This window comes from Sus scrofa, chromosome 6 (assembly GCF_000003025.6).
Source record: "Sus scrofa isolate TJ Tabasco breed Duroc chromosome 6, Sscrofa11.1, whole genome shotgun sequence".
NCBI classification, from domain to species: domain Eukaryota; kingdom Metazoa; phylum Chordata; class Mammalia; order Artiodactyla; family Suidae; genus Sus; species Sus scrofa.
This window is the reverse complement of record NC_010448.4, coordinates 45,167,188-45,195,162: the sequence shown is the minus strand read 5'-3', so window position 1 is coordinate 45,195,162 and position 27,975 is coordinate 45,167,188. Positions and strand designations below refer to the sequence as shown.

Here is a 27,975-nt window from a genome sequence, read left to right as displayed (position 1 = left end):
GGGCTGGGCAGAGCTAGGGTATGTGTGTGTGTGCTGGGGGGGACCCATTCCCTAAATTAGCATGACCCTTGACCTTTCCAGAACAATTCCTTTCTCAGAGGTAACCAGTAACCTGAAAAAAGAATTTATTAGGAAAATAGAATTTGTACAATTCAAAGTTGTCTGGCCTCAACAGAGTCTCCTTCTCTCTGCAGTCGCATTCCTGGGGACCCCGGGAGGTGACCTGGCTGGAGGAGACCAAGACCCTGGGTCTTCTGTGTGGCCCAGCAGGCGGGATAATTGTGTGTCCACTTTCCTGGAAAAAAGCCAGGGAAGTAGAGGCTGAGGCATTTGCTCAGGATTGAGCTCTGGGGCTGTGTACGGTTCTGGGACAGGAGCTCAGGAGAGGTGGGCACCAACTGGGGGTCTGAAAGGATTCAGAGGCCCGGTGTTTTAAGTCCTGGTGATGGTTACCTTTTCTGTTGCCGAAGCTCCGCCCTTTGAACCCTTAGCACCTGCAGTACAGGGTCGTCTTGGAACTCGCTGCCGTCGGAGTCTGGGAGGAGAAGAACGAGATTCAGGGGCCGGACCACCATCTAGATCCCCCCAGCCGGCAGCCTCGTGCGCGCACATCGGTGAACTCCAGCTCACCTTCTGCAGCCTTTAGAAGTCTGGCGGCCTGGGAAAGCAGATCTGAGGAGGCGTGGCCAGCAGCAGTTGAAGGCGTGGCTACAACTTCAAGCAGCCCGGCCTTGAGTGGAGGGGGCGGGGCCTTGACCCGAGTGGCCGCCTCCTCAGCTGGAGGGGGCGGGACCTTTGGTAGCAAACGGCCAGCTTCCGTCCAGGGAGTGTCTTTGTCCTTCCGCGGCACTGGTCCCGCTAGGGGGAGCATGGCCTTGCCGTTCTGAGACTCGGCCTCAGACCGAGCCGGCGGGGTCTCTGCCTGCGGACACCATGATTCAGAGAGCGGGGCTGTGACCTCTGGGCGAGGGGACGTAACCTTGGACTGAAAGGGTGCGGCCTTGACTTTCCGACTTTCAGCCTCGGGTGGAGGCGGGCCCTCAGGCCGAGGGGGCGTGTCCTCCAGGCTGTCCGGAAAGAGCCGAGCCGCCACCACCTGGCCCAGGGCGCCTTTGAGCTGCGGGCCAGGCCCATCTTCAGCTGCCTTAACTCGCCCAGCAGAACCCCGGCTTGGGGTTCTGCTTCTCCGAGGCTTGGAGCGCTGCCTCTCGGACTCGGCGGGGCTACTCGGTGCAGGGGTGGGCAGGCCTTGGGGGGCGGCAGGGGGCGCAGAGGTGGAGGCAGGGGGTGTGGGGGTTGAGGCTGGAGGCGTAGAAGTGGAGGCCTGGGGAGCCGAGGTAGAGGCTGGAGGCGCAGTGGTGGAGGCTGGGGGCATGGAAGGAGTGGCCCCAAGAGATACCCAGGGACCGGGCTGCGGTGCCCAGAAAAATCCATGGGGACTGGGGCCCCAAAAGATGGGTGGAGAGAACCCTGGGATAATAGGCCTCTCCACAGGAAAGGCCTCTTTGGGAAAAGGCGGAGCCACACTGCCCCAAAGTGGGAGGCAGTTAGGCTGGGTTCCTAGCGAACTAAGGGTCTCCGTAGGAGCAGAAGTCTGTCGACTGATGGGGACGGGGACCTGAGAGGGAGAGAAAGGGTAGAGGGTCTTCAGTCCCCCCTCAGACTTCCCCTTTTCCAACTTTTCTTAGGATCCCTCTCCATCCCTCTCAGGCGCCACCCTCCCCCCTCTCACCGTAGTGGTGAGGGCAGGGGTCCCGGGCAGCACCCAGGTCCCATCACCCTGGCTTCCTCGAGCCTGTTCCAACTTCCGCCGCTGCCGCCACTGGTACAGAATGTCATCTTCTGGCCGCAGGGGTGCCCGGGAGGAGACCGGTGCTGAAGCAGGGACAGGGGCAGGTGCTGGGGTTGCTTTGGAGTAAGGAGAGGGAAGAGGTTTAAGTCTGGGGCCAGAAGTGAAGAGCAAGGGCCGCCTAGCACATTCCCTTCGATGGTCCCGGAAATTTCTTCAGACAAGCTCTCGCGATAACGTCTCAACTCCTCCGGGAGACAAGGAAGTGGGGAAATGGGCAAATCAGAGACGAGAGCACTCCTGGGCTTCTCAACCTGTCATCATTCAATTCTTCATTCATCAACAGCTATTTATTGAGCTCCGACTATGTACCAGGCACTGTTCTGAAGCACGGTTCTGTACCCTGCTCCTCAGGTACAGAAGTGACCAAGACCCATTCTCCAGAATCTGCTCACTTCTCCCCACTTTACTGCCCTCACCTGCCAACCCCACAGCAACTGCCTCCCATTTCCCTTCTAGCCTGTCCTCCCAAACTCTTCGCACCTGCAGCCAGAGGGAGCCTGTGAACACCTGAGTCAGATCCAGGCCCTCCTGGGTTAGATTTTTCCCCAGGCTGCACCTGTCTCCTGGTATAAAGCAAAACCCTTTGCATCTGTGGTTCCTACTACCTGGAATGCTCTTTCCTCAAGTATCCACAGGGTTCACTTCAAGTCCTTCAGATAGCTGCCCGAGTATGACCTTCTTAGTGACAGAGCCCTTCCCTTGGCCACCCTACTCAAAATGGCAACAACCCCGGCCCTACCACTCTCTATCCTCTTTCCTGTTCGGTTTTTCTCTTTAGCACTTAGCACCTGCTAACTACTAATGATAGTTCTCTGCTTATTTCATCGCTCCCTCCACAACTGCCAGCATTGCAAGGGCAGCAGTTTTTGCCTGTCTAGCCATTACCATATCCCCAATGTCAAGAACGGCCTGGGGTCAGTACCTGTGTCACAAACGCAAAATGAACTGTTTCTGGTGCTCCATCCCAGGGCCTGGCCTTGTGCTGGGGATTCAGACTAAGGGGCCAGGGTCACTGTCTGTCCTCAGTCCCGTGGGGCAGACATCATTCCCCATCATCCAGAGATTATTTCATCAGTCATGATCAAGACACCCACCGTGGTCTCTCAGAAGCCCTACCCACTAATGCTGCACAGAGAAGGGGGTTGGGAGGGGGAATCATCTGGGACCTCTCCTCCCCTCCCCTCTCCATCCTGTGGTTCTACTTCCAAACCTGCCCACTCCCTTCTACCCTGCTCCTCAGGCTCTGGCTCAAGCCAAACTACCAGCATCTATCTCCCACTCCGTGCTGAGAGCAGCCACAGGGAGTCTGTTAACGCCCAATAAAGATCATGTCCCCTGCATGCTCAGAACCCTCCCGTGGTGCCCCAGGAGATAATGACCAAATGCCTCAGGCGTCTACGTGGCCCCCGTGTAATCTGACCCTTGCCAATCTCTTCCACCTCATCCAGCACTACTCTTATCCCTGGTTCCCACCTTTTCTAGTCCGCTGTCGGCCACGTGTCCCCTCCCACCTCAGGTCCTCTGTGCAAACGAGAGGGCTACTGTCCCCATCTTCATCATTCAGGTCTCCACTCAGAATCTCTTCCAGAAAGGCCTTCTCTGACTCTCCAGCATCACAGTCCTCTTCTGCATGGCCCTAATTTCTGCTTACCTGTCACATCTGTTTGTGGAGTTATGTAGTGATTCTCTACCCCCACACTCATTATGCTGTGAGGACCATGAAGGTGGGACCATGCATGGTTCCTTCACTAAGGAATCCCCAGAGTTCCCATCGTGGCTCAGTGGGTTAAGAACCCAACATAATGCATGATGTCCGTGAGGATGTGGGTTCAGTCCCTAGCCTCGCACAGTGGATTAAGGATCCGGCATTGCCACAAGCTGTGGTGTAGGTCGCAGACACAGCTTGGATCCAGCATTGCTGTGGCTGTGGCATAGATCAGCAGCTGCAGCTCCGATTTGACCCCTAGCCTGGGAACCTCCATATGCTACAGGTGTGGCCATAAAAAGGAAAAAAAAAAAAAAAAAAAGGAATCTCCAATCCCGCTTACAGGCTTCAAATACAATAGCTAGTCAATGTTTATGTGAAAGGATGAATACATTTAATCTGCAAAACAACTCATGAAGTAGGTAGCAGTCTTATCCCCATTTTTTTTTCCCCTATTTTAGGGCCTCACCCAAAGCACATGGAGGTTCCCAGGCTAGGGGTCGAATAGGAGCTACAGCTGCTGGCCTACGCCACAGCTCACAGCAACACCGGATCCTTAATCCACTGAGTGAGGCCAGGGATTGAACTGCAACCTCATAGATCCTAGTTGGGTTTGTTAACCGCTGAGCCAGGAAGGGAACTCTCTCTCTCTCTTTTTTTTTTTTCCCTTTATCCCCATTTTATAGGTGAGAAAACTGAGGCTCAGAAAGAGGTGAATAAAAAGAGGAACTTAGAAGGAGCAAAGAATCAGACAGGAGAATGCTTGTGTAGGATCACACAACATGCAAAAACACCACTCTGGTTTCTGTGCTTGCCTGTCCCCACTCATGGGAGTCCCATGAGACATGGAATAAAACAAACAAATGAACATAACAAAACAGAAACTGACTCACAGATGTAGGAAACAAACTAGTGGTTACCAGTTGAAAGAGGAAACAGGGGCAATATAGGGATATAGGATAAGAGGTACAAACTACTATGTATAAAATAAATAAGCTACAAATATATATTGTGCAGCATAGGGAATATAGCTAGTATTTTATGATAACTTTATTATTATTATTATTACTTTGGCCACACCCATGGCACATGGAAGTTCCTGGGCCAGGGACAAATCTGAGCTTCAGCTGCAATCAACACTGCAGCTGGGGCAATGCTGGATCCTTAACCCACTGCGCTAGGCCAGGGATCGAACCTGCATAGCCCGAGAGACAATGCCAGATTCTTAACCACTGCCCTACTGTAGGAACTCTTATAATAACTTTAAATGATGTAAGATCTATAAAAATTTTGAACTACTATGTTGTACATCTGAAACTAATATTGTAAATCAACTGTACCTCAATTAAAAAATATGAATATTCACCCTAAATGGACAGATACATAAATATTCTTCATACTGTTTAGGCCAAATTTTGCTAGTGAATTAGGTAGGGGTGGTGCCAAATTTGAAAAAAAACCTTCTGATTTTGGAGCTTCTCATTCAGAACTGCAGACAGGATGCAGAGAGAGAACCTGCATACGCATCTGAGCTACTGTCACTTTTTTGTTTGTTTTTTCAGGTCCACCCCTGCAGCATACGGAGGTTCCCAGGCTAGGGGTTTAATGGGAGTTGTAGCCACTGGCCTATGCCACAGTCACAGCAACGCCAGATCCGAGCCACGTCTGCAACTTATACCACAGCTCATGGCAACGCTGGATCCTCATCCCACTGAGTGAGGCCAGGGATCGAACCTACATCCTCATGGATGCTAGTCAGATTCGTTTCCACTGAGCCATGACGGGAACTCCTGAGCTATTGTTAACAGAGCCGTGCTAAGTGCTCCATGTATTCACCAACTCATTTAACCTTCACAACACCCACAGCAGACGACAGTTACCATCCCTGTTTGATGGTTGGGGAAACAAGGCCCAGAGAGGCCCAAGGTCACAAAGCTGGTAAGCTGCAGAGCTGGAATCTGCACCCAGACTGCCCTCGTCCTGGCCTCCCCAGTTCCCAGAACTTACCTTCTGCCTTGGGCACAGAGCCCTTGCTGGAGTCGGGGGTGAAGGTGATGGAGAAGGGAGAGAGGCCATCAGAGCTGATAGGGAACGAGGAGCTGCTGGCATCGCTGGGGCTGAGGGAGGAGGAGGAAATGGAGGCCTTGCTGTAGGGAGAAGGCAGCAGTGAGCCAATAGGGGTCTCAAAGGCAGTGAGCGGGCCTGGAAAGCCAGGAGAGGGGAGAAGGAGGGGGGCGGGGGAGGCACCTGCGTTTGAGCAGCCGGGCAGCCCTGCTTTGAAGGCTCAGTGTCTCCAAGTCCAGCAGGGAGGAATTCCATGTGTTGAGGCTCTGTGAGGTGAGAGGGGTCAGAGGCCAGCCCCTATCCCAAAGGCTGTTGGGAAAGGAGCTCTGGATAGAGGGCCTGGATGCCGGTCTGCATTCCATGTGGCACCCCCACATGCTGGCTTAGAATCTGATTCTCCTGCTCAGGGAACAGAGACCTACCTGGTTTTCCTCTGTGGATCCACAGCCCTCAGTACAGTTATTGTTGTGGGAGAAGGGTTAACTCTACCTTCTGGACCAGGCGTGGCTAATCACAACTGTGATTGGCTCAAAGATGAGTGGGGCTTCAAATGGAGCTACTGGAAAAGCCTTCTCTTTCTACCAGAGGAACTAGGTATGTTAGAAGTCTAGAGCCACTGGGGCCACCTTAGCTATTTTCAGGGGAGAGCCTACTTTCGATTGAGCCAAACAAAGAGGAACAGAGAGCCAAGAGAGTTGAGTTTCTCCCAGTATAGTTCAAACACCTGGATATAACTATGCCTGAAAGCATCTATTTTGGGATTTCTTGATTGCATTAGCCAACAAATCCTCCCTGTTGTGGTTAAGCCTCCTTGAACTGGGGACTGACTCTAATTCTATCCCAGGGCTGGTACTATCAGTTCAGGCATGCAGATGAAGGAGTGGACCATGGAGATGTCACCTGCTTTATTTCTTGAAGGGGGGCCGTAGCTTTAGCCTGCGATGCACTGGCCACCTTGGCAAGAGTTGGGATTGATGTGCTGAGTCTTCCTTCTGGTTCACTGGCTCCTGCTGAGAAACCCCAGTTGATTTTGGGGGCGGGGGCAGGAGGAGAGGCTCCTGGGGGGATTGCTCAGGACTGGATGAAACTGAAACAGGTACCTTCTGCAAGTTGACGGTTGGGGTCTGGAGATTCAGGCTGCAGCCACCAAAAGTCAGCTGGGGTTGGGCCTGCAGACTGGCGTTCCTCTCGGCTTGTGGGCTGAGCCTGGCGGAACCGGTTTATATACCTGTGAGTATCAGAGAATTGAGAAGTGGGCAAGATGAGAAGAGCCAAATAATAATAACAATAATAATCACAATAGCCAATGTTTATTTAGCACCATGGCAGCATGTGGAGGTTGTCCCTCAGTATCTGTTCTTCTTACTCACATAATAATGCAATGTCATATAAGACCATAATCCAGGGCACAAAGCCATTCTTCTACAAATACATTTACCAGGTGCCCTTGTAGCTTTACAGCCATGTAACTATGTTCTTGAGCAACAGGTATGAGGAGGTGTGGTTCTGGAAAGTGGATGTGGCTGGAAGCCATTATGGTCCATGAAGGAAATGGCAACAGTCTAGGGAAGGGAGAGCAACAAGACAGAAGGACACGGTGTCCCTGACACCTCAGCTAGGGCCTGCCATGCCAGCCTTGGTTGCCTCTGCCTGGACTATTAGGGGAGGGAGAAATGAATGCTATCTTGTTTAAGCCACGATTCATTTGCGACTCCTTGTTATAGCCGCTAAACTTGAATCCTACAAATCCAAGTGCTTACTATGTCATGGGCATTGGTAAAGATGCTGTACAGACAGTAATTTTTTTCTAATCTTTTTTTTGGGGGGGCCGCACCCACAGCATATGGAGATTCCCAGGCTAGAGGTCTAATCAGAGCTGCAGGTGCCGGCCTACACCACAGCCACAGCAATATGGGATCCGAGCAGCGTCTGTGACCTACACCACAGCTCACAGCAACGCCGGATCCTTAACCCACTGCGGAAGGCCAGGGATCAAACCCGCATCCTTGTGGATCCTAGTTGGGTTCGTTAACCACTGAGCTATGAAGGGAACTCTGGCAGTAATTCAAAGCTTAAAAGAGTCCTAGAGGAGTTCTCATCCTGGCTCAGCTGGTTAATGAACTTGACTGGTATACATGAGGACTCGGTTTGACCCCTGGCCTCACTCCGTGGGTTAAGGATCCAGCATTGCTGTGGCTGTGGTGTAGACCGACAGCTACAGCTCCAATTAGACCCCTAGCCTGGGAACCTCTGTATGCCTTGGGTGTGGCCCTAAAAAGACAAAAAAAAACAAAACCAAAAAACCCTAGAGCATACATGTTATTAATAATCTCAATTTAGAGATGAAGAAACTAAGACAAGATCACATAGAGAATTAGTGACAAAGCTGGGGTTTGAACCTAGCTCCAGAACTCTTAATAACACGCATGCAGGAGTTCCCATCGTGGCGCAGTGGTTAACAAATCCGACTAGGAACCATGAGGTTGCGGGTTCAGTCCCTGCCCTTGCTCAGTGGGTTGACGATCCTGCGTTGCTGTGGCTCTGGTGTAGGCTGGTGGCTACAGCTCTGATTCAACTCCTAGCCTGGGAACCTCCATATGTCGCGGGAGTGGCCCAAGAAATGGCAAAAAGCCAAAAAAAAAAAAAAAAAAAAAAAAAAAAAAGACTAAAAAAAATAACACGCATGCAGCGTGGTCCTAAAAGTGCAGCTCTGGTTGGGATGATTATTATGGGGTGTCTGCCCCCTTCCATTAATCCACACCCTACTTTTCCCCCAGGGCTGTCGGTACTTACTTGGCCACCACGGAGTCCCCACTGTCAGTCAGGGTGGGTGGTGGGGAGGCTCCCATCTGTCCCTCAGTGGTGCTGGGTGGGGAAGGGGTCCCTGAGCTGGGTGGCCAGGATTCCTCAAACAGCTCAGAGGAGTTGGGACATGTAGCCAGAGCCTTGGGAGCTTCTGGGAGCCTGGATCTCTGGGACCTAGATGAGCTCAGGGTCTAAATTAGGGGAGGTGAGGAGAAGAAGAAGTGAGGCTGAAGGATCATCCCTGTAAGGGAATGAAAACACATACAAAGTCTCAATCCAGTGGGGAGGAAACATCCCACAATAGCAACAACTCGGAGTGACTGGGCTGTGATGGGGGATCCAGATGATAGGGGATGGGATAAGGGCAGAGCCATAGGGAGGAGAAGGATTGTCTCTTGATCTTTCACCTCCATCTCTGGTCATGTCTTCTCTCTAGTCGTCACTCTCTCGCTACCGGGCTGGCACACAGCAGTCTCTGTGGGGTATCCTCACCTTGGGGTGCCAGGTCTGGCTTCGGGATGGCCAATAGTGGCTTCGACCCAGGGAAGCATCCCCAAAAGGGCTGTCTTGGGTGGAGAAAATTGACAAGCTGCAAGAGAGGTGGGGGTGTTGGCAGGCAGAACATGGTCATTGCAGCCCTGCTCAGGGGATGTAGGAGGGGGGTGGATGGGAGAATGGGAAGAGGAGGGCAGAACCCTACTACAATTCCCATATTAATTCCTAGAAGAGATGGACTGTAATTCCCATGAAGCACTACAGCACAACCAAGATAATGATACTGGAGGCATGATTCCCATCAGCCCACGGGGTTGTCTCAAAAGAGAATCAAGGCTGATGATTCTTAACCCTGGTCTAGGGTCTATTATTATTGTTATTAGCTGTTCCCATGGCATGTGTAAGTTTGCTGGCCAAGGATTGAACCACAGTAGCCGCAGCAGTGACAATGCCGGATCCTTAACCTGCTGCACCACTAAGGAACTTAGAAGGAATTTTTTCAAAATACTGAAGTGGAGTCCTCACCCCAGACTAAAAGAATCAGAAAATCTGTAAGGGGTTTGGACACCTACACACATCTTTTTCACAGCACCTGAGATGATTCTGAAGTGGAGCTCAGGTTAAGAGCCAAAGCCAAACCTATTATCATTGTACATTTCCCATAAGTCCTTGGGACAATATCTAAGGAGAAAGGGGTAGATGGACTACAATCCCTAGTCACTGGGCTTCGCCTAAGCAAGAAATGTCAAAAGTAACACCCATGGGAGTCTGGGGCAATTTCAAAATAAGGAAACTTAATTCCCAAGATGCCTCAGTACACCCTTACGGGGAAAAAGCCCTTGGGGCCACTAAGAGAGCAGCGTGTAAGACGCCATGGGGTCCCCGGCGGCATGGTGAAGTCCAAGGCGGGAGCAGTTTAAGGCTGTAGAGCATCTTGGGAATTGTAGTTCCAGTGCAGTGGAGAACCAGAGACGCCGGACTCTGGCAAATCTGATCCTAGGCTGTTTTGCTCTCACCCTTGGTCCTCCCCAGGCTTCCTGTGATCCCCAAAGAGGGGTCGGCCTCACCTGCGGTCCATCCCTCAGCTACCCCGGCGATTCTGCCCGCTTGGCTGGGTCACCGGACACATTGCGAGCGCATCTTTGTCGCTTAGCAATGCCCTGTCAGCCCCGCGAGAGCCGCCTCCAAGGCGACCAATGATAGACAGGAAAATAAAAGTAATTGGACCGTGGCCAAAGAAGGTGCTTCACAATTGGCTGTAACGTGAATGAGAGAGCACGTGTGATTGGAGAATCGTAGCAAGCTGCAGCAACTGGCAAGCCCTTGGACCAATTAAAAGGATCTGAAGCTGGGTTCGTGGTTAGGAAGGTTTTCAAAGTACTCTTGCTTTCCTGCAGCCTTGTATTCTAGCCACTCCCCATCTTGCTGCATAAATCTTATCCAGATTCCAGTCTAACTACGGCTTTTCCCGCTGCAGGGGCCATCGGGGAGTTTAGCCCCTCTCCAACCACCATCCCTCCATCAGTCCAGCCAGCTTACCAGTCCCGCCCGGTCATCTAACCACTTCCGTCTTGCTCCAAGAGCAGCTGGTTGCGCCAAGTGCCAGGTCTGGGCTCCTGGCCGAGGTGGCGGGATCAAAATGAGCTATTTCAGGCCCCGGCGCGCGGCCCCCGGGGGGCCATCGTGGACTGTTCTTGCCCGCGCCCCCTGGCTGCTGCTCACCTGGCAGACCCCGCTGCCCTGCGCACCCGAGGCTGAGTCAGAGGCACAGAATTAGGCCCGGCTTGCCGGGGGGTTGGGCTCAGAGCCCTGCTGAGATGGGAATAGGGTCTGTTCTGTGTTCTCCTGACAGCCTGGCCTGGTTACCGCATTCCCTGTACCCAAGAATCTGCTCCTAAAACCTCCATCTGCGTCATCCCCAGAGCGCCTTCGGGGCGGGGGTGGATTAAAGAGACTGGGAATTCTTGGTGGGCTTCTCAGGCTGTGGGTCCCAAACGCCACGCTGTGCTCCTCATCCTGGCCAGGGCTCCGTCTCCTCAGCCTTAGTTTTCCCTTCTGAAAATTGGGGAATGATACCTCCGTGGCATCCAGCAGGCGCTTAATAAATGGCCAAGTCATTGTTGGGCTTTCTAAATAAGGCTCTATTAATGGCCGGCTCTGGCCGCGGTCCCAATGTCCTCGGGCGGCCCGCCGAGGGGCGGACACAGGGCGTAATATAAAGCGGCGCCGGCGCTCGCTGGGGCACTGCAGAGCCTAGGGGCGGCGGCGGAGGAGGATGGAGATCCCGGTGCCTGTGCAGCCGTCTTGGCTGCGCCGCGCCTCGGCCCCGTTGCCCGGGCTTTCGGCTCCCGGGCGCCTCTTCGACCAGCGCTTCGGCGAGGGGCTGCTGGAGGCCGAGCTGGCTGCGCTCTGCCCCGCGACGCTGGCCCCCTACTACCTGCGCGCACCCAGCGTGGCGCTGCCTACCGCCCAGGTGCCAGGCCTGGGGGAGGGGCGGTAAACCGACCAGTTCCAAGGCTGGGGTCCCCTGTCACCCTGAGGGGGGTGAAGGCCTGTCCCCAGACTTTGAGCAGGGTGGAGAGTCCGACCATTCAGAGGGGCTTCTGGAGTATGGATTCTCAGAGGTCGGATTACTGAAAGGGGTGGGAGGTCTGCGTCAGTCTGAGGAAGGTCTCGGCTCCGAGAGGAGTGGAAGGGCTGGGTCACTAATAGGGTGGGGCCGTCTCGCTGAGGGGAGTTCTGGTGACGCCGAAGGATGCTGCTGACCCAGGCAATCTGGGAAAAAAGGGGGAGCCCAGTTATTCCGAAGAGCGTGGGGCTCCCAGGGACTCCCGAGGGAAGGGAATGTGTTGTTATTCTCGGGGAAAAGAATCTTCAAACTGTGTGGTGACTGTGTAGGTCTCCTGGAGAAGCAGAGGGTAGGGAAGGTCCAGTGACTTGAGAAAGAGGGGTCTGGCCACTCAGAAGTGGGGGAGGAGTACTAGTAATTGCTGAGGGCTCAAGCAATCCCGTGACTCGAGTGGGAGGGTAGAAAGAGAACACTGGTGACTGGGGGAGGAGGCATCTTGGCGATTTCTGGGGGCGGGTGGGGCAGTAAGGGCCCCAGGGGCTCTGGGTAAGGGGGCTGAGGAGTCAGTGTCCAGAAGGACACGCCGACTACGGGGTTGTTGACACTAAGGGAGAGGGCGGGCCTCACCCCGTGAGGGCGGAGGTGCCTGATCTTGCGGGGGAAGGGGGCCTCATCCCTCTGGGTGAGAGGGAAGCCCAGCTACTACAAGGGGAAGGATGATTCCAGTTACTCTGGATGAAGAGGTCTTCGGTGGCTACCGCCTAGGAAAGGGGACCCCGCAGTTCCGGAGGCCAGAATCAGCTGCAGCACCAGAACAGAGTCAGAAGCCAGGGGGGCGGGGCCTTGCGGGGTCCCGAGAGCCCCGCCCCTCTCGATGACAATGGGGCTGTGCGCAGGTGCCAACCGATCCCGGGCATTTCTCGGTGCTGCTGGATGTGAAGCACTTCTCGCCGGAGGAAATCGCCGTCAAGGTGGTTGGCGAACATGTGGAGGTGCATGCGCGCCACGAGGAGCGCCCGGTGAGCCCGCTGGCGGGGGCGGGATCAGAACGTGCAGGCGGGAATCATAGGCCGAAGGGGCGGGGCATCTACAGGGAAGGGGCGGAGCCTCTCAAGCTTCTCTCTCCAGGATGAGCACGGATACATCGCGCGCGAGTTCCACCGCCGCTACCGCTTGCCGCCTGGTGTCGACCCGGCGGCCGTGACGTCCGCTCTGTCCCCTGAAGGCGTCCTGTCCATCCAGGCAGCACCTGCGCCGGCCCAAGGTCCATTGCCGTCGCCACCGGCTGCTGCCAAGTAGGGGTCAGAGAACCCTGGGAGCCGCCTCAGGCCCCGCCTTTTAAAGCCGACCTGACTCCGCCCAGCCAGATGTCCCCCGGCGCGCGCCAAGACTATCCGCCCACCCCACCTGGGATCTGCCTTGACCCTTCCAACCTAGACTCAGTCCTGATAACCCAGGCCTTTACACTGACACTCCGGGCTCCTACACCCTCTCCAGCTTACAAACCTCCAGACACTTCTCTAGTTTCCAGACCCTACAAAGCACTGTCCCTCAGCCTGGTCTCCCATCCCCAAGGACCCCACTTGGCATAAAACCCCACTCCAGACACCCTATTTCCTTCTGACTCCTCTAGGCAAACATCTCCACACCCCGTTTCAATCCACGCGCCAAGATTTTGGTGGAGACAGCCCTGCCCCCACCCTAAACCTAGGCAAAACATGCATAATCCCTGCTTCCCCTCAAAGGTCCCAGACTATGCACAGACCTCCCACCCTCAACCATCCTGGCCTGGTCCACAACCTCTGGATCCTTCCCCTCATTCCAAGCAGCTACTCCAGTACCCCTCACCCTCTCCCCTCAGCCATCTTCTAACTTGAAACCTCAGCCAGCTACCCCCAGACTCTTGAACCCTTTTTCTAATCCCCTATTCTAGGCCAACCAGGACCCTCAGCCTCAAACTGTACAGATACCTACCCCATCTCCCCAGATGCTGCACAGATATCCTAGGCTCCCATCTCCAGCTCTAACCAGAACCCCCCCTGTCTTGTCCCTCAAGTCTCCAACCACATAATCCCAGGCAATCCACTTTCCACACCCCTCCCCCTTATTCTCCAAGATCCAAAGCAGCAGCCATTTTCTTTGGCGCTCCACAATCTTTCTCCCTCCTTGAGTTTCTTGACGCCCCCATCCCCTCACCCAGGCCCACTCCCCCAATAAATGTGCTGGAGCTGTGCCAACGGCTTTCTGTCTGGGCCAGGAAGGATGGGCTGGAGCAAGTGGAGGCCAGTATGGGGCAGGGGAATGTTTATTGAGGTGGGGGGACAAGGGAACATCACTGTCGCTCGTACATCTCCCGTAGGATCTTCATGCTTTCCGAGTAACGAAGCTGGTTCCGATGGGATGCCTCCTTCCACCTGTGGCGGGGGTGGGAAGACAGAGGGAGGGCTCAGCAGTTGGAGTAGAGGCCACAGGGATCATGCACGCTGGGGGCTGCTCACCTCTGGCGGATGCGTTTCCAGCGCTGCATGTTTCGGTAGATGAGAGTGGAGGGTGAGGGCTCAGGCTCGGAGGGCTGCATGGACAGAGAGGCCAGGCTGGGCATCCATGCCCAGCCCCACTACATAGGCCCCATCGCTCCGGGGCCAGCCTTGCACACCCACCTCGTCATCAGGGGCACCCTGGGTCTCAGGCTGGAGCGGGGATGGAATTCGGGATCTGCAGGTGTCTCCAGGTGGCCCAGGAGCTGTGGGTGGAGGCAGCTTATACACGTCTCGACTCTTGCTGTTGGTGACCTCTGAACCCTGGGGATACAAGGGCCCCACGCCATGCCCAAGAGAGTCAAAGAGGGGCAGGGACACACATTCCACACCTTGTGCCTGTTGCAGTGGCAAAAGACATGAGAGTCTCACCAGGGACCTGTACTTAGGCATCCGGTCTGCTGCTCCAAGGATCCCTGTTGTCTCCTGTCCAACCCAGGGACCCCCAGTGCCCAGCATAGAGACCTTCATTTACCCTACCCAGCCCAAGGGGTCCCCATCTGCTTCCTTAGGTCAAGTGGTTACAGCTATTTGCACTGAAGACCCCTGCCCCATCCCCTAGCCCTTGGAGGTCCCTGATCCTGGAGTTCACATCTATCTGCCTGACCCTGTCTCCGCTCCCTCCCAGGCCAGACAGCCACATCTGTCTGCTCCAGAGCGCTCCAATCATTTCCTTGGCCTAAAGGTTCGTATCCGTGAGCCTCACTGGATCCGGGGGTCACTTGAGGGACACAGAGACCTGTGCTTACTGATCCTACCAGCAGGGAGGGAGCCCACCGCCCATCCCACCTCCTCATCCTCAGGCAGCGGGGGCAGCGGTGAGCTGGGGGAGCGTTCCCGCTCGCGCACGGAGGGGCTGTTGCGCATCCAGGCTCGGCAGATCGGGTACAGAGGTGTGTTCTCACTGAACTGAGCCAAGTCCACGCTCCGATCAAACAGCTTGATCACGTATGCATCTGGGGTGGTGAGAGCAGGAGGCGTGTGAGGGTCCTCACAAAGCCGCCTGTCCCTGCCCCGCCCCTAGGGCCACCACCTACTCACTGGATCGCTGTGGCCCACCCTCGGCTAGCCCATCATCCATCTCCCTCCTCTTCTTCCTCCTCTGGTGGGGGAATCGGGCGGATGGCCTGTGTGGGAGGGAGAATATCAGGACCAGGGCAGGGTCTGGGGGCCTCTCAGCTGGCTGGGCCCCTGCCCCCTTACCGTTTGCCAGTGGCCGCGATGGAGCAGTCCCTGTGGGAAGAGACAGGGTGTCAGCAGGCTCACCCTTGTCTGCTCGAAACCGCCCAAAGGGCACCCAAAGGGTGATCAAGCTGACATGGGCCCCAACCCCTTAGGCCTTGGGTCTCATCCCCTAAGGCTCAAGGTGCCATCGAGAGGGGACCTGAGCTTCCGCTGCCCCAGGGCCTTTGTACTTGTAGGACGGTGACAGGCGAAGCATGAGGCAGGGGGGTCAGGCTCAGATGAGGAAAGTTACACACCACAAACCCTCAGTGGCAGATCCCATCAATAAAACTCACTTGTTGTGGGCGTCTGAAGGGGTCTTCCTGGCCTCCTCATCCAGACGCTCCCTGGTAGCAGAGAGAAATGTGGGTTCAGGGTTCCAACGGCTCAGAGTGGGCAGGCCCCCAGTGATCTCACCCATTCGTTCCCTTCCTCCCTAAGCCAGCCTCTGGAGTCCCATCCAGGGCCAGGGGGTCCAACCTGCCAGGGCCCCCAACCCCATGACCCCATGCACAGCCAGATCCCAACCTGTCCATGTGACTCTTCTCCAGAAGACACTGCAGAACAGCATCCAGCTGGTTCCGGGCCTTGGCCATCTCCAGCTCTGAGGAAGAAGGGACCAAGCAGGAGTCACTCCCCTGGCCCAAGGCAGCTGGGCAGCCACCTGGGCCAGGGAAGGGTATGCATATCTAATCTTTGGGCCAGGCCCGGGCAGACTGGGAGGACACAGCAAGCAGGGACTACTGAATGATAAGCAACAGCTCTGGGTTCCAGGGCTGACCCACATGCTCATGTGTGACCTAAGGTAAATCACCTTACCTCAAGGAGCCTGTTTCCTCATCTTGAAAATGGGTCTCTGAGTGATACCTATCTGCTCGGACTGTTCTGAGATTTCAATAAACCCATGCTCTATATGACTCTCTTAGCAGGATGCATTAATAAAAAGTAACAACATATGGAAGTCCTCTTGTGGCTCAGTGGGTTAAGGATCTGGTGTTGCTGCAGCTGTGGCACAGGTGGCAACTACTGTGGCACAGGTTCCATCCCTGGCTTGGGAACTTCCACGGGCTGTGGATTTGGTGAAAAAAAAAAAGTAATAACATAGAGTGTTTGGGGAGTTCCTGCACACGGGAAACTAATCCGACTAGGAAGCATGAGGTTATGGGTTCTATCCCTGGCCTTGCTCAGTGGGTTAAGGATCCGGCGTTGCCATGAGCTGTGGTGTAGGTCACAGATGTGGCTCGGATCCTGCGTTGCTGTGGCTCTGGCGTAGGCCGGCAGCTACAGCTCCGATTCGACCCCTAGCCTGGGAACCTCCATATGCCATGGGAGCAACCATAGAAAAGACAATAATAATAATAATAATAATAACACAGAGGGTTTGTTACGTGCCAAACACTGTTCCAAGCACCTCATGCATATTAACCCACTGAGTTTTCACAATGACCCTGGTGGGCAGATATGATTTTTACCCCCATTTTATAGATGAAACTGAGGCACAGAGATGTTAAGTTACTTGCCCAAAGTTACCCAGCTGGGACATTGCAAGGCTGGGGATTTGCACTAGGTCATCTGGCTCCACAACCGAAGTTATAAGGCAGGGGCTCAAACTGCTGCAGAATCTACTCCTCAAATGTGTTTGAGGTATTGGTGTTATTTTAAGTCTGAGTTAAATCTGAATGCAATGACTACATTTAATAAATGGGAGTTCTCATCTAAAATACCCATTTTTGGCTTTTTCCTCCCAGGGAAATGAGATCCGGGCCCACCTGCCTGCAGGCCACAGGCCCTGCCTGGCCTTACCAGCCTGTGGGTCTGCCTCTCATTATCAAAGAACTTAAGGAGGTGACGATGCTGTAAATATCCTCCCCTTGCTCCTGAGGGGTGTTTGCTCTCCTCTTCCAACTAGTAGGAGCGCTGGCCCAGTGCTCAGAGCTTGGAAGGACACTTGGGGACATGCTTTACCAGCCCCGAGACTTCCTAAAGAGCCCAGGAGACGTTACTCAGAGGAGAGATGGAGGGGATGAGGGGCTGGAAGCAGCTGATATTCTAGCAAAGAGCCTTGGGTAGGAGCCAAGGTTTGGATCATGCCCTCATCTCTTTCCCTAGTCCCTGCTTCCCTCCTGAACCTCAGACCTTGGGACCCCATGGCCTCCTGGACCCCTCCCTGTGGACTTCCCCCAGGCTCCTTCCACCTACTGGGTCCCACACTGGCCTCAGTGTCTCTCTAAACTCACCCCTTTTCCTGGACCCCCATCTCAGGAGTATCCCCACTGTCCCTCAGTCCCTCCCTGGGCCTCATCACTGTCACATCGCTCCCTTCCCCACCCTGGCCCTTTCCCTTCTTCTCCCCTGGGCTCCTGACCCCAGTCTCTCCTTCTGATCCACTCGCCACACAGTATCCAAGGGAATCTTCCTAAAACCAAACCTGACCTTGATCCGCCCCTGCTTGGAACCCTCCACCACACTGCGGTGCCCCCGGCTCAGAGTCTGAGCTCTTCAGCCTGGTGTTCACAGGCCTGCATGATTCTGCCTGCTCCTTCTTCACCACCATCATTTTGTGGTCAGACCCCCTTCAATTATTTCGGCATTTGTAAAACTCTCTCCTTGGCTCAAACCCCTCCCTCGGCTCCCCATTTCCCTCAGAGCAAAAGCCAAAGTCATAACCAGGGTCCATAAAATCTGCCCCTCACCACCCACCTCCTCACACTTTCTTTTTTTTTTTTTTTTGTCTTTTTGCTATTTCTTGGGCCACTCCCGCAGCATATGGAGGTTCCCAGGCTAGGGGTCCAATCGGAGCTGTAGCTACCGGCCTACGCCAGAGCCACAGCAACTCAGGATCTGAGCCGCGTCTGCAACCTACACCACAGCTCACGGCAACGCCGGCTCATTAACCCACTGAGCAAGGGCAGGGATCGAACCCGCAACCTCATGGTTCCTAGTCAGATTCGTTAACCACTGCGCCACGACGGGAACTCCCCATCTCCTCACACTTTCTACCTCACTCACTCTGCTCCCGCCACAGAGGCCACCCTGCTGGCCCTCCAACACTCCACACAAGACTGCCACCTTAGAAGTTTGTCATGGCTCAGTGGTAATGCATCCGACTAGTAACCACCACAATGCGGGTTCAATCCCTGGCCTCGCTCAGCAGGTTAAAGATCTGGCATTGCTTGGATCTGGCGTGACTGTGGCTGTGGCGTAGGCCAGCAGCTACAGCTCCGATTTGACCTCCTAGTCTGGTAACCTCCATGTGGCAGGTGCAGCCTTAAAAAAAAAAAAAGAAAAAAAGAAAAAAGACTTCCACCTTCTCCAGTTTCAAAACTATTTCCTTTGTCCTTTAGATTCACTACTCCCTTGCATATGCTCATGGCTCTCTCCCTCACCTCGTCTCACTCCTGATCATATCTTTGTTTCTTCCCCCTTTTTTTGGTTACCGCTTATACTGTTTCACATCATATTTTATTCTTACTTTTTTTCCTTTTTAGGGCTGCACCTGCGGCACATGGAAGTTCCCAAGCTAGCCGCAGAGTCGGAGCTGCAGCTGCAGGCCTCCACCACAGCCACAGCAGCCGGATCCACGCCACATCTGCAATCTACACAGCAGTTTGCAGCAACACAGGAACTTTAACCCACTGAACGAGGCCAGGGATCGAACTGCATCCTCGGGGATACTAGTCGGGTTCTTAACCTGCTGAGCCACAACAGGAACTCCTATCATTACCCTTTAATCTGGATTCTGTGCCTCTCCTACCGCCCTTAACATGCCAGTCTTGAGTTCCCATCAGCTTGGCCCTGACCCAAAATGACTTTCTTTCTTTTACATTCAGTTTTCCCATCTACCACATTTCCTACTTCCTAGGATTATTGGGATACAGTGACTGTGAGGATTAAGAGCCTCCCTGTACTTCAGGTGCTCAGCATAATGCTTGACTCAGGACGGGTGGAAATGGAGAAGCGGAGGCAGAGCCAAGAAAAGGGTCCTTCTCAGAGTCACACAGCTCGGAATGCCCAAGTCTTACCTCATCACCATTCAATCTCAAAGCTATCTTGAACACAGACCGGGAGGTATGAAGGGGGCAGGAATTGCTCGCTGCCTGACCGCGACAGTCAGATGGGCTGCAGGGATAAGTCGCGTCCGGCTTATCGCGATAATCGTCTATCGGGTCTCCCATACCCTGATCAGTCAGTCCGGTGCTCCCCTACAGGCCTCCAACCTCGGGGTCCTCACCTGATTTCTCCACCTTCACTTTCACCGGGAACATGGTTTCAGGCTGGGGTCTGGCTAGATGGTCAGAAGAGCCCCAAAGTGCCTAGGATCACAAATCAAGGCCGGAGGCAGCCGGGGAGAGGTCAAAGGTAAGCTTCGCGTATGGCCAGTCCTCCACCTTGAGCAGTGTCCGGTCGGGACTGCCGCCGATGCCACCACCTCCTCCGGTTCCCCTTCTGTGGGCGGGCCCCTTCGGGACTTGCCTGTTCCCATTAGTCAGGGCAGCCGTCGATCTCGTACCCTGGCCAATTGACAGCTGCCACTGTCGGCTCCCAGCTCTAAGTCCCTCCTTCCTCCGTCCGGGTTCCGGAAACAAACCAACGACTAGCCGGGGCGCTTCCCGGGAGGTGTAGTTCCAGGTTCAGACTCAGCTGAAGTAACGGCGCCTGCGCCGCGCGAGGCACTGTGGGAGACGAAGGGTCTAGTGTTTTGCGAGGCTTCCCGAAGCTTATGGTGTTAGAATCTTTGAGTAACACCAATTTAGCTACTGAACTGGAGTTATTTAACCGTGGGAGTCCCTCTTGGTCTCTTTTCCTAAGAGGAAGATGTCCGGAGTTAGGCTGGGTTCCCTCTTACTGGGCGCTTGCTCGGTTCTAGTTACCTGTTAATCTCTTTTCAGGTGCAACCTCATTCACTGAGCAAATATTAGTGTGCTGAGTGCTCTCCTAGGTACTGGGGACACCGCAGTGAACAAAACGGACAGAAATTCTTACCCTAATGAGCTTATACTTTAGAGGATGGAAGATGAACAACAAACAAAATTTTTTCTTTTTTTTTTTTTGGCTTCTTGGGGCCGAACCCGTGGCATATGGAGGTTCCCAGGCTAGGGGTCGAATAGGAGCTGTAGCTGCCGGCCTACACCACAGCCACAGCAACACGGGATCCGAGCCGCGTCTGCGACCTACACCACAGCTCAGGGCAAGGCCAGATCCTTTAAGACACTGAGCGAGGCCAGGGCTCAGACCCGCGTTTGCCGGGTTTGTTACCGCTGAGCCACAACGGGAACTCCCCTGAACATATTAAATGAAACATAATAGGAAAAAAGAATATAGCCTGAAAGAGACATAGGCAATACCAAGAAGACTGAATTTTAAATAGGAAGGTCAAGGAAATCTTATCTAATAAAGCTCTTGAATACATGTGTCTGCTGCTGCAGACAGTCTCCTTTAGAAAATGGAGAACTTCCATTTACCACAGGTACCTTGGCCCAGATAAATTCCAAGGGGTAACATTATGATGCACACTTCTGATGAGACTAATGAGTGGGGAAGTAATGTTTTCAAATTCACACACAACCAGTACAGGATAGCAGCCCCTAGTAATGGAAGTATCATTCCTTTCTTGGTTCCAAATCTGTAAAATAACATTCCCAAGCAAGAAATTTCCTATTTTTGAGGGATGAGGAGTGTACAGGGAAACAACGCACGTCATGCAAAAAGCACTAAACCTGGAACAAAGTAAGCAATCAATACATGCTTCTGAATATTAATACTCATTTTATGCTTCAACATCCAAAAGATCCGAGGAAGTTAATATTGAGAATTAGGGTCCTTTATTGGGGAATGCCAGCAGAGAACACAGGAGATAGGAAAAAGTCTTAGGGACTTGAGAGGGGCTTGGAGTAGAGGAGCCCATCCTGGTCCTCAGGCTTGTGCACAAGAAGTTGTCAGGGGGTACCCAGGGGTATGGTGAAGGAGAGGTAATCCCCAAGGGCACCCCAACGTGGCCGGTAGATCTGGAAGATAGTGATCCAGGTAGTGAGTATAATCACCCAAAAGAGGAAGCCCACAGCTGAGCGCCAGACATCTGTAAGAGGGAAAAGGAGGGGGAAGGTTGGCTTCCACCTGCTCTCGGGTCTCCACAAGATTGGCTCTCTCTTCTCTTCTACAGAGTTCCAGAATTCTGGAACCCCCATCATCCCCTCCCACCGAGGTTCCCAAGTTCCCTTCTCCCACACCTGATGGCCTCCCTTTATCTGTGCCCTGGACTCACAGCCTTTGATTTGGCTCTGTTCCGTGTATGCCGGGACAAGGAAGGCCTCTCGGAAGAACCAGAAGATGTTGACCAACCAAAGAAAAGGTAGGAAAGCAAACCCACCTAAAGAGAAAAAAACCAAACTGGGACATAGGGCAATGAGGATTCCCCCAACACCCGCCTGGATGATCAATTTGATTTTTTTTTTTTGTCTTTTCTAGGGCAGCAGCCGCGGCATATGGAGGTTCCCAGGCTAGGGGTCTAATCAGAGCTGTAGCTGTCAGCCTACACCAGAGCCACAGCAACACAGGATCCGAGCCGCGTCTGCAACCTACACCACAGCTCACGGCAACGCCGGATCCTTAACCCACTGAGCAAGGCCAGGGATCGAACCCACAACCTCATGGTTCCTAGTCAGATTCGTTAACCACTGCGCCACAACGGGAACTCCTGGATGACCAATTTGAAAGATCCTCTCATATACCGAAATTCAAACGGATATCTCTGCTATCAGGGACTCAGGAATCCTGGCTCCTCCCTGGTACCCAGGAATCAGTCCTCAACCATCTCTTTGGCAGGACCAGGAGGCCAGCTCCCCAACTCCCCTCTTCTCTTGGGAGCCATAAATTTAGGCTGCACTCTCCTCCTTCCTCAGGACCCAGGCCCCTCCTCTCTTGGGACCCAGGAGTCGGCGTCCCCAGCCACGTCAACCTCTAGACCCAAGAATCCAGGCCCTCAAGACCCTCTCCCCTGAGGAGCTCCAGTTCGGCTCCCTCTCTTCTCCAGCGACCCTAGGATTACCCAGGTAGTACTTCCGGCACAGGTTCAACTTCTCCTCGTTGGACACTCGCTCTAAGTTCATAGTTGCTCAGCGGCCGGGTCTTCTGAGGGTCTGCGGGACAAGACCGGAGCTGTGACCCAAAGTGACAGGTGCAAGGATCACAAGCGACCACGCCCCTATATGACAAAAGGAAGAGAAATTGAAGGGTGGGTTTTCTGAAAGAAGGGCATCCCCGCCCCAACGAGCAAGCTGACAGGGTCGAGGTGCTCTTGATGTTTACTGGGGGCCAAAACGACGACCCCCAACTCACCAGGGGAGTCTTACTTCCTCCGGCTTGGACCCGTTGCCACTTTCAACTACGGACTTTTGCGCGAGATGCCGCAAGTGCTTCTGGAGTTTGTAGTCCTTTTCTGGAGAGGCAACGCTGCACGCATGCGCCTTCAGTCAACTCCGGAGGGCGAGTCTGCGGAGAGGGCGCAGGCTTCCACCACGCAAGCGCACTAGCGAGGTTCTGAGTGTCCAGCGGCAGCAATGAACTACACTTCCCATTGCACTTAAGCAACGGAAGCGACGTAAACAGCAGAGAGAATTGGAGCGTTCGGGTAAAAATGGCTGAATATTTAGCTTCGATATTCGGGACTGAGAAGGACAAGTGAGAAAAGGCACAGGGGATGGCCCCTCGGGGTGCCAGGGCAGGGATTTTTGGTTCCCAGGGGGCTGGGAGGCGTGGGGCGGTGTTTCCGGGGTGTCCAGCTCCCCGGCCCTCGGTTCACCTCTGTCTTTGCACCTCTTCCAGGGTTAACTGCTCTTTTTACTTTAAGATCGGGGCCTGCCGGCACGGGGACCGGTGCTCCCGGCTTCACAACAAACCGACTTTCAGCCAGGTGAGACCCGGCACCGAGCCTGGGGGGTGGTTAATGCCTACCCGCCGTCTCTCTTCTGTTGTCCATCATCTTGAGGCTCTGCCTTTTCCGGATTTCTAAGGCCCACCCTACCGCCCCACTTCTTTCTCATGGGACCTCTTCAAGTTCTTCTCCCAACCTTCAGGCCTTTCTCGCGGGGACTTGGTCACGCCCCCGTACGTACAGACCACACCCCTGGGCTGTCCCTCACTGCTAGATGCCCCCCTCTTCTGATTCTGAATGGTGAGCGTTGCTGATGCACTTAACATGCTAACGCTTTTTCTCTGGTGCAGGGTCCCACCCACAACCTTCATACCCCACCCCTTTGCATGTAGCCCCGTCCTCTGATCTCAGGCCACGCCCAATTTAAATTATGTTCAGACCATAGTGCTGCTCAACCTGTACCGGAATCCACAGAACACTGCCCAAACCGCAGACGGATCGCACTGTGAGTGAGGGACCGGTCTTGGGGCAGGGCGGACAGCCTCCCAGCAGGCCATCCTCTAATTTCACCCTGCCCCCTCCTTCAGGTCACGTGAGCGATGTGGAGGTGCAAGAACACTATGATAACTTCTTCGAGGTGAGGGTTGGGCTTGGGGTGGGTTGAGTTTCCCATGGGCCAGGAGCTCAGCTGAGTTCCTCCTGGTCTTCCACAGGAAGTGTTCACGGAACTGCAGGAGAAGTACGGGGAGATTGAAGAGATGAATGTGTGCGACAACTTGGGGGATCACCTCGTGGGCAATGTTTATGTCAAGGTGCCTCGTGTTCCCCCATTAGAGCCCAGAGGTGGAGGCATTTCAATGCCTAACGGCCACCACAGCTAGAGGCCCATCACTAAAGCCAGTCTGGCCCCTGAACTGCTAGCTAATCCCCTGAAGATGTCTGAGTTTGATTGCTGACCCAGACCAACTTTCCCTCAGTTTCGGCGGGAGGAGGATGCAGAGCGGGCAGTGGCTGAACTCAATAACCGCTGGTTCAATGGGCAGGCTGTGCATGCCGAGCTGTCTCCAGTCACTGACTTCCGGGAATCATGCTGTCGACAGTATGAGATGGGGTATGGTAGTACAGGGGTTGGATGGGCACCTGGAGTCCCAGCCTTGTGTGTGTTTTGGGCCTGTCAGTCACAATGGCCTCATCCATCCATCCTCTACCCAGGGAATGCACCCGCGGTGGTTTCTGCAACTTCATGCACCTGCGACCCATCTCCCGCAACCTTCGACGGCAGCTCTATGGGCGGGGACCCAGGCGCAGGTACCTTAAGACTGACCAGCCTGCCAAGACTTCTCATGTGCCAAGGTCCCTAAACCTTCAGAGGAGTCTGATCCTATGCCCCAATAAGTGTCTTGGGTCTTTTGTGCCCTAAGACTAGCCCTGAGGCCATCTCAAGATCGGGACCTAAGTCACAACCCCCAAAACAGCCCGAACCCCAAACGTGGACTCCTAATCTCGAGACGAGCCCCTGTGCACCTATCCTGAGACCAATCCCAGGAACTCTATAGTTACTTCATCAACTGCCATGCCTTTCCCCAGAGCAGAGAAGCAGACCTGGGCTATCTGCATACCACTCCGTATGGCTCTAACCCTTTTCTCTCCTGTCCCCAGGTCACCCCCAAGGTCCCATGCTGGCCACCGTCCTCGAGAAAGAAATCGGCGACGGTCCCCAGACCACCGGCATGGCCGTTTCTGAGACCCTGACCCTCCTGCCCTCTGCCCCTGGCAGGCACAGATGTTCCTGGCCAGGACCCCTCTTCAAAGGTCTCTTAACTCCCCAGCACCATCTTCTCCAGGCTCCGGGTCTCCGTGATGTAATATGTTCAACACAGGGACCTTCTCCTACCACCCTTCCTCTAATAAAGTTCTGTATTGAGGGTTTAGAGCTTCGTTGTTAGCTTGAGCCTAGCTGTGGGCTGGTTTCCTTCCACCCCCGCATCTGATGAAAAGGGGAAGTGGCGCTGGGCTCTGGCCACAAATTCTGCCAAGGAAGGTGGGGAAGCAGCCTGCCCAGGGGGCTAGAGGGACTGTTTGGGTGGGGCTGCCGTTTTGCTGGAGACTTCAGCATATCCATCTGAGGCATCTCAAGGGGAATACAATTGGCTGTGTCAGGTTGGAGGAGACTGGGGTTTGGAGCTAAGGTAAGATCGCTGCATCGAGTGGGAGTCCCCACTGGGTGAGGGCTGGATCCTCCAGGCCCACTCGCTGAGATGGGAATAGGTAGCACCTATTATCCAAGCTTACTCAATGCCAGGTGCTGGTCTAAATGCTTTATTTCCAGTCATGGTTTTACTTCTTGACAATAACCTGAGACAGGTAGTAGTATCCCATTTTACAGATGGGAAAAGAGGGCGGGAAGATGACAGAAGTGGGGTATGAATTCATGCAGTCTGGCTTCAGTCTTCCCTCTAGCTATCTTTGAGGCCTTGTGGCCTCTCTCGTAACAGCGGGCCAGGAGCTTTTGGACTCGGGGGCAGGGGCTAGGTTCCTGGCTTTTGAAGGGGCCTGGGGTTCCTGTGCCCCCACATCTACTGCTTCCTTCTTCTGCCCTGGTTTCCTGGCAAGTGCAGCAGAGGCGCTATGGCAGGAAGTCCTGTGGTCATAGCCCCCCAGACTGCAGGGACCGCCCGGATGGGGCCCCCACACACTGCTCCTGACCCAGGCAGTTCGGCAGGAGGCCTCTCCACACTGCAGCCACCTTGAATATTGGAACCCTGACAACCTGTGTTGTGGCAGTTGCCTGCAGCGCTTCGGGCCCCCGCCCTGCTCCGCTGAGGAGCTGGGATTGTGCATTTACCTACCTTCAGGCAGAGCTGGGGGTGATAGGGAGGGAGGAAGGGGTGAGGTGTGTAGGGTACAGCCCATCAAGCTTGCTCCCCTGTACAGGAGAGGGGCCTTTAGTAGACAAAGGCAGGGAGGAGGGAACTGAACTCCCAGAGAAGGGCTAGTAGGGGTTATGAGCGTCGCAGTGAAGAGGGGAAAGGGCCTCACTAGCACACAGGAGGCAGGCTTGGCAGCGCCAGTGTGAGACCTTGTTTCCTATCAGACTCTATAGAGTTTTTGGAAAATTGCGGCCTCAGTGATGCCGGCGATCATGTAATGCACCCCTTCAAAGAGTGTCCTCCTGGGCAGTGCAACCCCGACAATGCAGAGCTATGATGTAATGCACCCCTTCAAAGAGTGTCCTCCTGGGCAGTGCAACCCCGACAATGCAGAGCTATGTAGCCCTTGTGGCAGCAGAGCAACGGCCCCCACTCCCACAGGGAGCCGCGGCGGAAGCCAGCGGCGCTGCAGAGAGGTGCTTGTCTTGTGGCTGAGCCTGGGCAAGGGTGCAGCTGGCTGGAGGTGGGGCGGGACTGGAGGCGTGGCTTGGTCTTGGATGGGCGGGGTCTGTATCAAAAGAAGGCCTGAAGTCCATGAGAAGAGAAGAGGATGGGGGTGGGGACAGAGTAATATCAGGAGGTGACCTATCTGGGTTAAAAGAGTTGGGGGTAGAGGGTCAGGAGGGGAAGTGGCCCCATTGAGGGGTGGAAGAGTGGGAGGTTTGCGCTGAGGGGGCACGCCTCCCACTTTACTCCAACATCCTCTTCCCAGAAGCCGGTTCCTAAGAAGGAGCCCTGTCTCCTGACACCTGGAAAGCCGAGGGTTCTTAGCTCCCAGGAGACCAGCTCACCAGAGATTCCCGGTCTTTCGTGGACATCTGAGCACAAGGTCTCTCACCAGGCCTGGCGGGGTTTGTTTTGCCCTGTCCCTGGTGCTGGTTCTGCTTGGGACCTTGGCAATAATCGTGCTGGCCCTGCAAAGGCACCGCCGGCGCCGCCACCAGGAGAGAGTCATCCAACACTCCTCTCCTGGCGTGGTTTGCAGTGATCTCAACACCCACATCCTCTTCTCCTTGCTCTCATCTCTTCTCCAGGTTCCCTGGAGGCTTCAGAGGCAGAGGACTCATGGAAGGAGGTCTCTCTGCCTCCAGTCCTAGGAGTGAGTGGAGGATACACCAGGGAGCAGGGAGGGGGGCTGGGAGCTTGCCTTCCCTTCCCCTCACCTCTCCCTCCCACTGTCTCCCAGAGCTGCTGCGTCTGGAATCCCAGCCCCTGTCGCGCCTCCTGGACGAGCTGGAGGAGCTGGTCGTGCTGCTGGATCCCAAGCCTGGGCCTGGTGGGACGATGTCCTATGGCACCACCCGACACCTGGCTGCAAGATACGGACTGCCTGCTGCCTGGTCCACCTTTGCCTACTCACTGCGGCCCAGTTGCTCACCTCTTCGGGGCCCTGATCGAGATGGTGGCAAAGGAGCCCTCTGCCTCTCTGGGCCAGCTTGGCACACACCTGGCCCACATAGGACAGGCAGACGCACTGAAGGTGCTGTCCAAACTTGGTTGATCTGGGGCTTGCCTGGCCTAGTACTCAACAAAAATAAAGTTTCCCTTGAAGTAAGTGCCTGCTGTCACTGGGTCTCTTGAAACAGTCTTAATTGGGCCCAAACCCAAGAGACATCCTCTGGTCCCCCCCACCCCCAGGGAATCTGACCATACACACAAGACCAAACGTATGTTACCTCTGGGCCGCCAGGGTCCTGTCTGAGAAATGGTCCTGCTACCGCTGGAAGAGTTCATCTACAGGGGCCCAGCTGGGTTCCAACTTGGAATAGGTATTACATTTACACTCGGAGCCTTAAGAGATGCCACCATTTACTTCTTTTTTTTTTTTTTTTTTTTTTGTCTTTTGTCTTTTTGTTGTTGTTGTTGTTGTTGCTATCTCTTGGGCCGCTTCCGTGGCATATGGAGGTTCCCAGGCTAGGGGTTG

At 54.5% G+C, this 27,975-nt stretch overlaps 6 protein-coding genes across 18 annotated transcripts; 3 read left to right on the top strand and 3 right to left on the bottom strand.

Annotated features, from left to right (window-relative positions):
* Positions 111 to 10,398, bottom strand: PROSER3 (proline and serine rich 3). Its single transcript, XM_021097124.1, is given in 12 exon segments — positions 111 to 194; positions 196 to 295; positions 454 to 535; positions 631 to 1,618; positions 1,733 to 1,908; positions 5,565 to 5,704; positions 5,805 to 5,887; positions 6,522 to 6,628; positions 6,722 to 6,849; positions 8,415 to 8,617; positions 8,919 to 9,015; positions 9,989 to 10,398. Coding segments are annotated over 12 exon segments (2,157 nt in total). The 5' UTR covers positions 10,000 to 10,398; the 3' UTR covers positions 111 to 152.
* Positions 11,152 to 13,724, top strand: HSPB6 (heat shock protein family B (small) member 6). Its single transcript, XM_003127059.4, has 3 exons — positions 11,152 to 11,394; positions 12,387 to 12,509; positions 12,619 to 13,724. The coding sequence occupies exons 1-3, from the start codon at positions 11,197 to 11,199 to the stop codon at positions 12,787 to 12,789; spliced, it is 492 nt and encodes a 163-aa protein (XP_003127107.1). The 5' UTR covers positions 11,152 to 11,196; the 3' UTR covers positions 12,790 to 13,724.
* Positions 13,780 to 19,709, bottom strand: LIN37 (lin-37 DREAM MuvB core complex component). 4 transcript variants are annotated; one of them, XM_021093436.1, is made up of 9 exons: positions 19,483 to 19,699; positions 15,780 to 15,855; positions 15,548 to 15,598; positions 15,231 to 15,260; positions 15,069 to 15,154; positions 14,817 to 14,983; positions 14,151 to 14,233; positions 13,989 to 14,062; positions 13,780 to 13,904 (listed from the first exon to the last, which is right to left on the bottom strand). In XM_021093436.1, the coding sequence occupies exons 1-9, from the start codon at positions 19,514 to 19,516 to the stop codon at positions 13,855 to 13,857; spliced, it is 651 nt and encodes a 216-aa protein (XP_020949095.1). In that variant the 5' UTR covers positions 19,517 to 19,699; the 3' UTR covers positions 13,780 to 13,854. The 4 variants fall into 4 exon arrangements, with proteins under 4 accessions (XP_020949095.1, NP_001230306.1, XP_013853782.1 ...); NM_001243377.1 differs by having other exon boundaries at positions 14,151 to 14,291; positions 19,483 to 19,662; XM_013998328.2 differs by having other exon boundaries at positions 15,069 to 15,260; positions 19,483 to 19,709.
* On the bottom strand, positions 21,051 to 23,338 carry PSENEN (presenilin enhancer gamma-secretase subunit). 2 transcript variants are annotated; one of them, XM_003127056.4, is made up of 4 exons: positions 22,587 to 23,338; positions 22,297 to 22,452; positions 21,514 to 21,618; positions 21,051 to 21,327 (listed from the first exon to the last, which is right to left on the bottom strand). In XM_003127056.4, exons 2-4 carry the CDS (start codon positions 22,355 to 22,357, stop codon positions 21,188 to 21,190), a joined length of 306 nt encoding a protein of 101 aa, XP_003127104.1. In that variant the 5' UTR covers positions 22,358 to 22,452; positions 22,587 to 23,338; the 3' UTR covers positions 21,051 to 21,187. The 2 variants fall into 2 exon arrangements, with proteins under 2 accessions (XP_003127104.1, XP_003127105.1); XM_003127057.4 differs by having other exon boundaries at positions 22,297 to 22,387; positions 22,587 to 22,720.
* On the top strand, positions 22,781 to 27,607 carry U2AF1L4 (U2 small nuclear RNA auxiliary factor 1 like 4). 9 transcript variants are annotated; one of them, XM_013998347.2, is made up of 11 exons: positions 22,781 to 22,878; positions 23,098 to 23,160; positions 23,324 to 23,421; positions 23,560 to 23,626; positions 23,709 to 23,758; positions 23,835 to 23,933; positions 24,099 to 24,232; positions 24,334 to 24,429; positions 24,781 to 25,310; positions 27,086 to 27,150; positions 27,238 to 27,606. In XM_013998347.2, exons 3-9 carry the CDS (start codon positions 23,419 to 23,421, stop codon positions 24,863 to 24,865), a joined length of 534 nt encoding a protein of 177 aa, XP_013853801.1. In that variant the 5' UTR covers positions 22,781 to 22,878; positions 23,098 to 23,160; positions 23,324 to 23,418; the 3' UTR covers positions 24,866 to 25,310; positions 27,086 to 27,150; positions 27,238 to 27,606. The 9 variants fall into 9 exon arrangements, with proteins under 9 accessions (XP_013853801.1, XP_013853802.1, XP_013853800.1 ...); XM_013998348.2 differs by having other exon boundaries at positions 23,261 to 23,354; XM_013998346.2 differs by having other exon boundaries at positions 22,785 to 22,878; positions 23,073 to 23,160; positions 23,261 to 23,354.
* IGFLR1 (IGF like family receptor 1) lies at positions 25,240 to 27,607 on the top strand. The gene is given in 4 exon segments (XM_021097227.1): positions 25,240 to 25,310; positions 27,086 to 27,150; positions 27,238 to 27,437; positions 27,439 to 27,607. Coding segments are annotated over 3 exon segments (369 nt in total). The 5' UTR covers positions 25,240 to 25,310; positions 27,086 to 27,116; the 3' UTR covers positions 27,574 to 27,607.

Excerpts from the sequence above, each read along its gene's own strand:
- LIN37 (XM_013998326.2), bottom strand. The coding sequence starts at position 15,822 with ATGCTGTTCTGCAGTGTCTTCTGGAGAAGAGTCACATGGACAG. Across the intron at positions 14,984-15,068 it reads GGGTGGGCCACAGCGATCCA|ATGCATACGTGATCAAGCTG; the intron begins GTGAGTAGGTGG and ends TCACCACCCCAG. Across the intron at positions 13,905-13,988 it reads TGGAAACGCATCCGCCAGAG|GTGGAAGGAGGCATCCCATC; the intron begins GTGAGCAGCCCC and ends CCCCCGCCACAG.
- U2AF1L4 (XM_021097218.1), top strand. The coding sequence starts at position 22,948 with ATGGCCCCTCGGGGTGCCAGGGCAGGGATTTTTGGTTCCCAGGGGGCT. Across the intron at positions 23,161-23,559 it reads ACAAACCGACTTTCAGCCAG|ACCATAGTGCTGCTCAACCT; the intron begins GTGAGACCCGGC and ends AATTATGTTCAG. Across the intron at positions 23,627-23,708 it reads AACCGCAGACGGATCGCACT|GTCACGTGAGCGATGTGGAG; the intron begins GTGAGTGAGGGA and ends CCCCTCCTTCAG.
- PSENEN (XM_003127056.4), bottom strand. The coding sequence starts at position 22,357 with ATGAACTTAGAGCGAGTGTCCAACGAGGAGAAGTTGAACCTGTGCCGG. Across the intron at positions 21,619-22,296 it reads GTGCCGGAAGTACTACCTGG|GTGGGTTTGCTTTCCTACCT; the intron begins GTAATCCTAGGG and ends TTTTCTCTTTAG. Across the intron at positions 21,328-21,513 it reads ACAGAGCCAAATCAAAGGCT|ATGTCTGGCGCTCAGCTGTG; the intron begins GTGAGTCCAGGG and ends TCCCTCTTACAG.
- HSPB6 (XM_003127059.4), top strand. The coding sequence starts at position 11,197 with ATGGAGATCCCGGTGCCTGTGCAGCCGTCTTGGCTGCGCCGCGCCTCG. Across the intron at positions 11,395-12,386 it reads TGGCGCTGCCTACCGCCCAG|GTGCCAACCGATCCCGGGCA; the intron begins GTGCCAGGCCTG and ends GGCTGTGCGCAG. Across the intron at positions 12,510-12,618 it reads CGCGCCACGAGGAGCGCCCG|GATGAGCACGGATACATCGC; the intron begins GTGAGCCCGCTG and ends TTCTCTCTCCAG.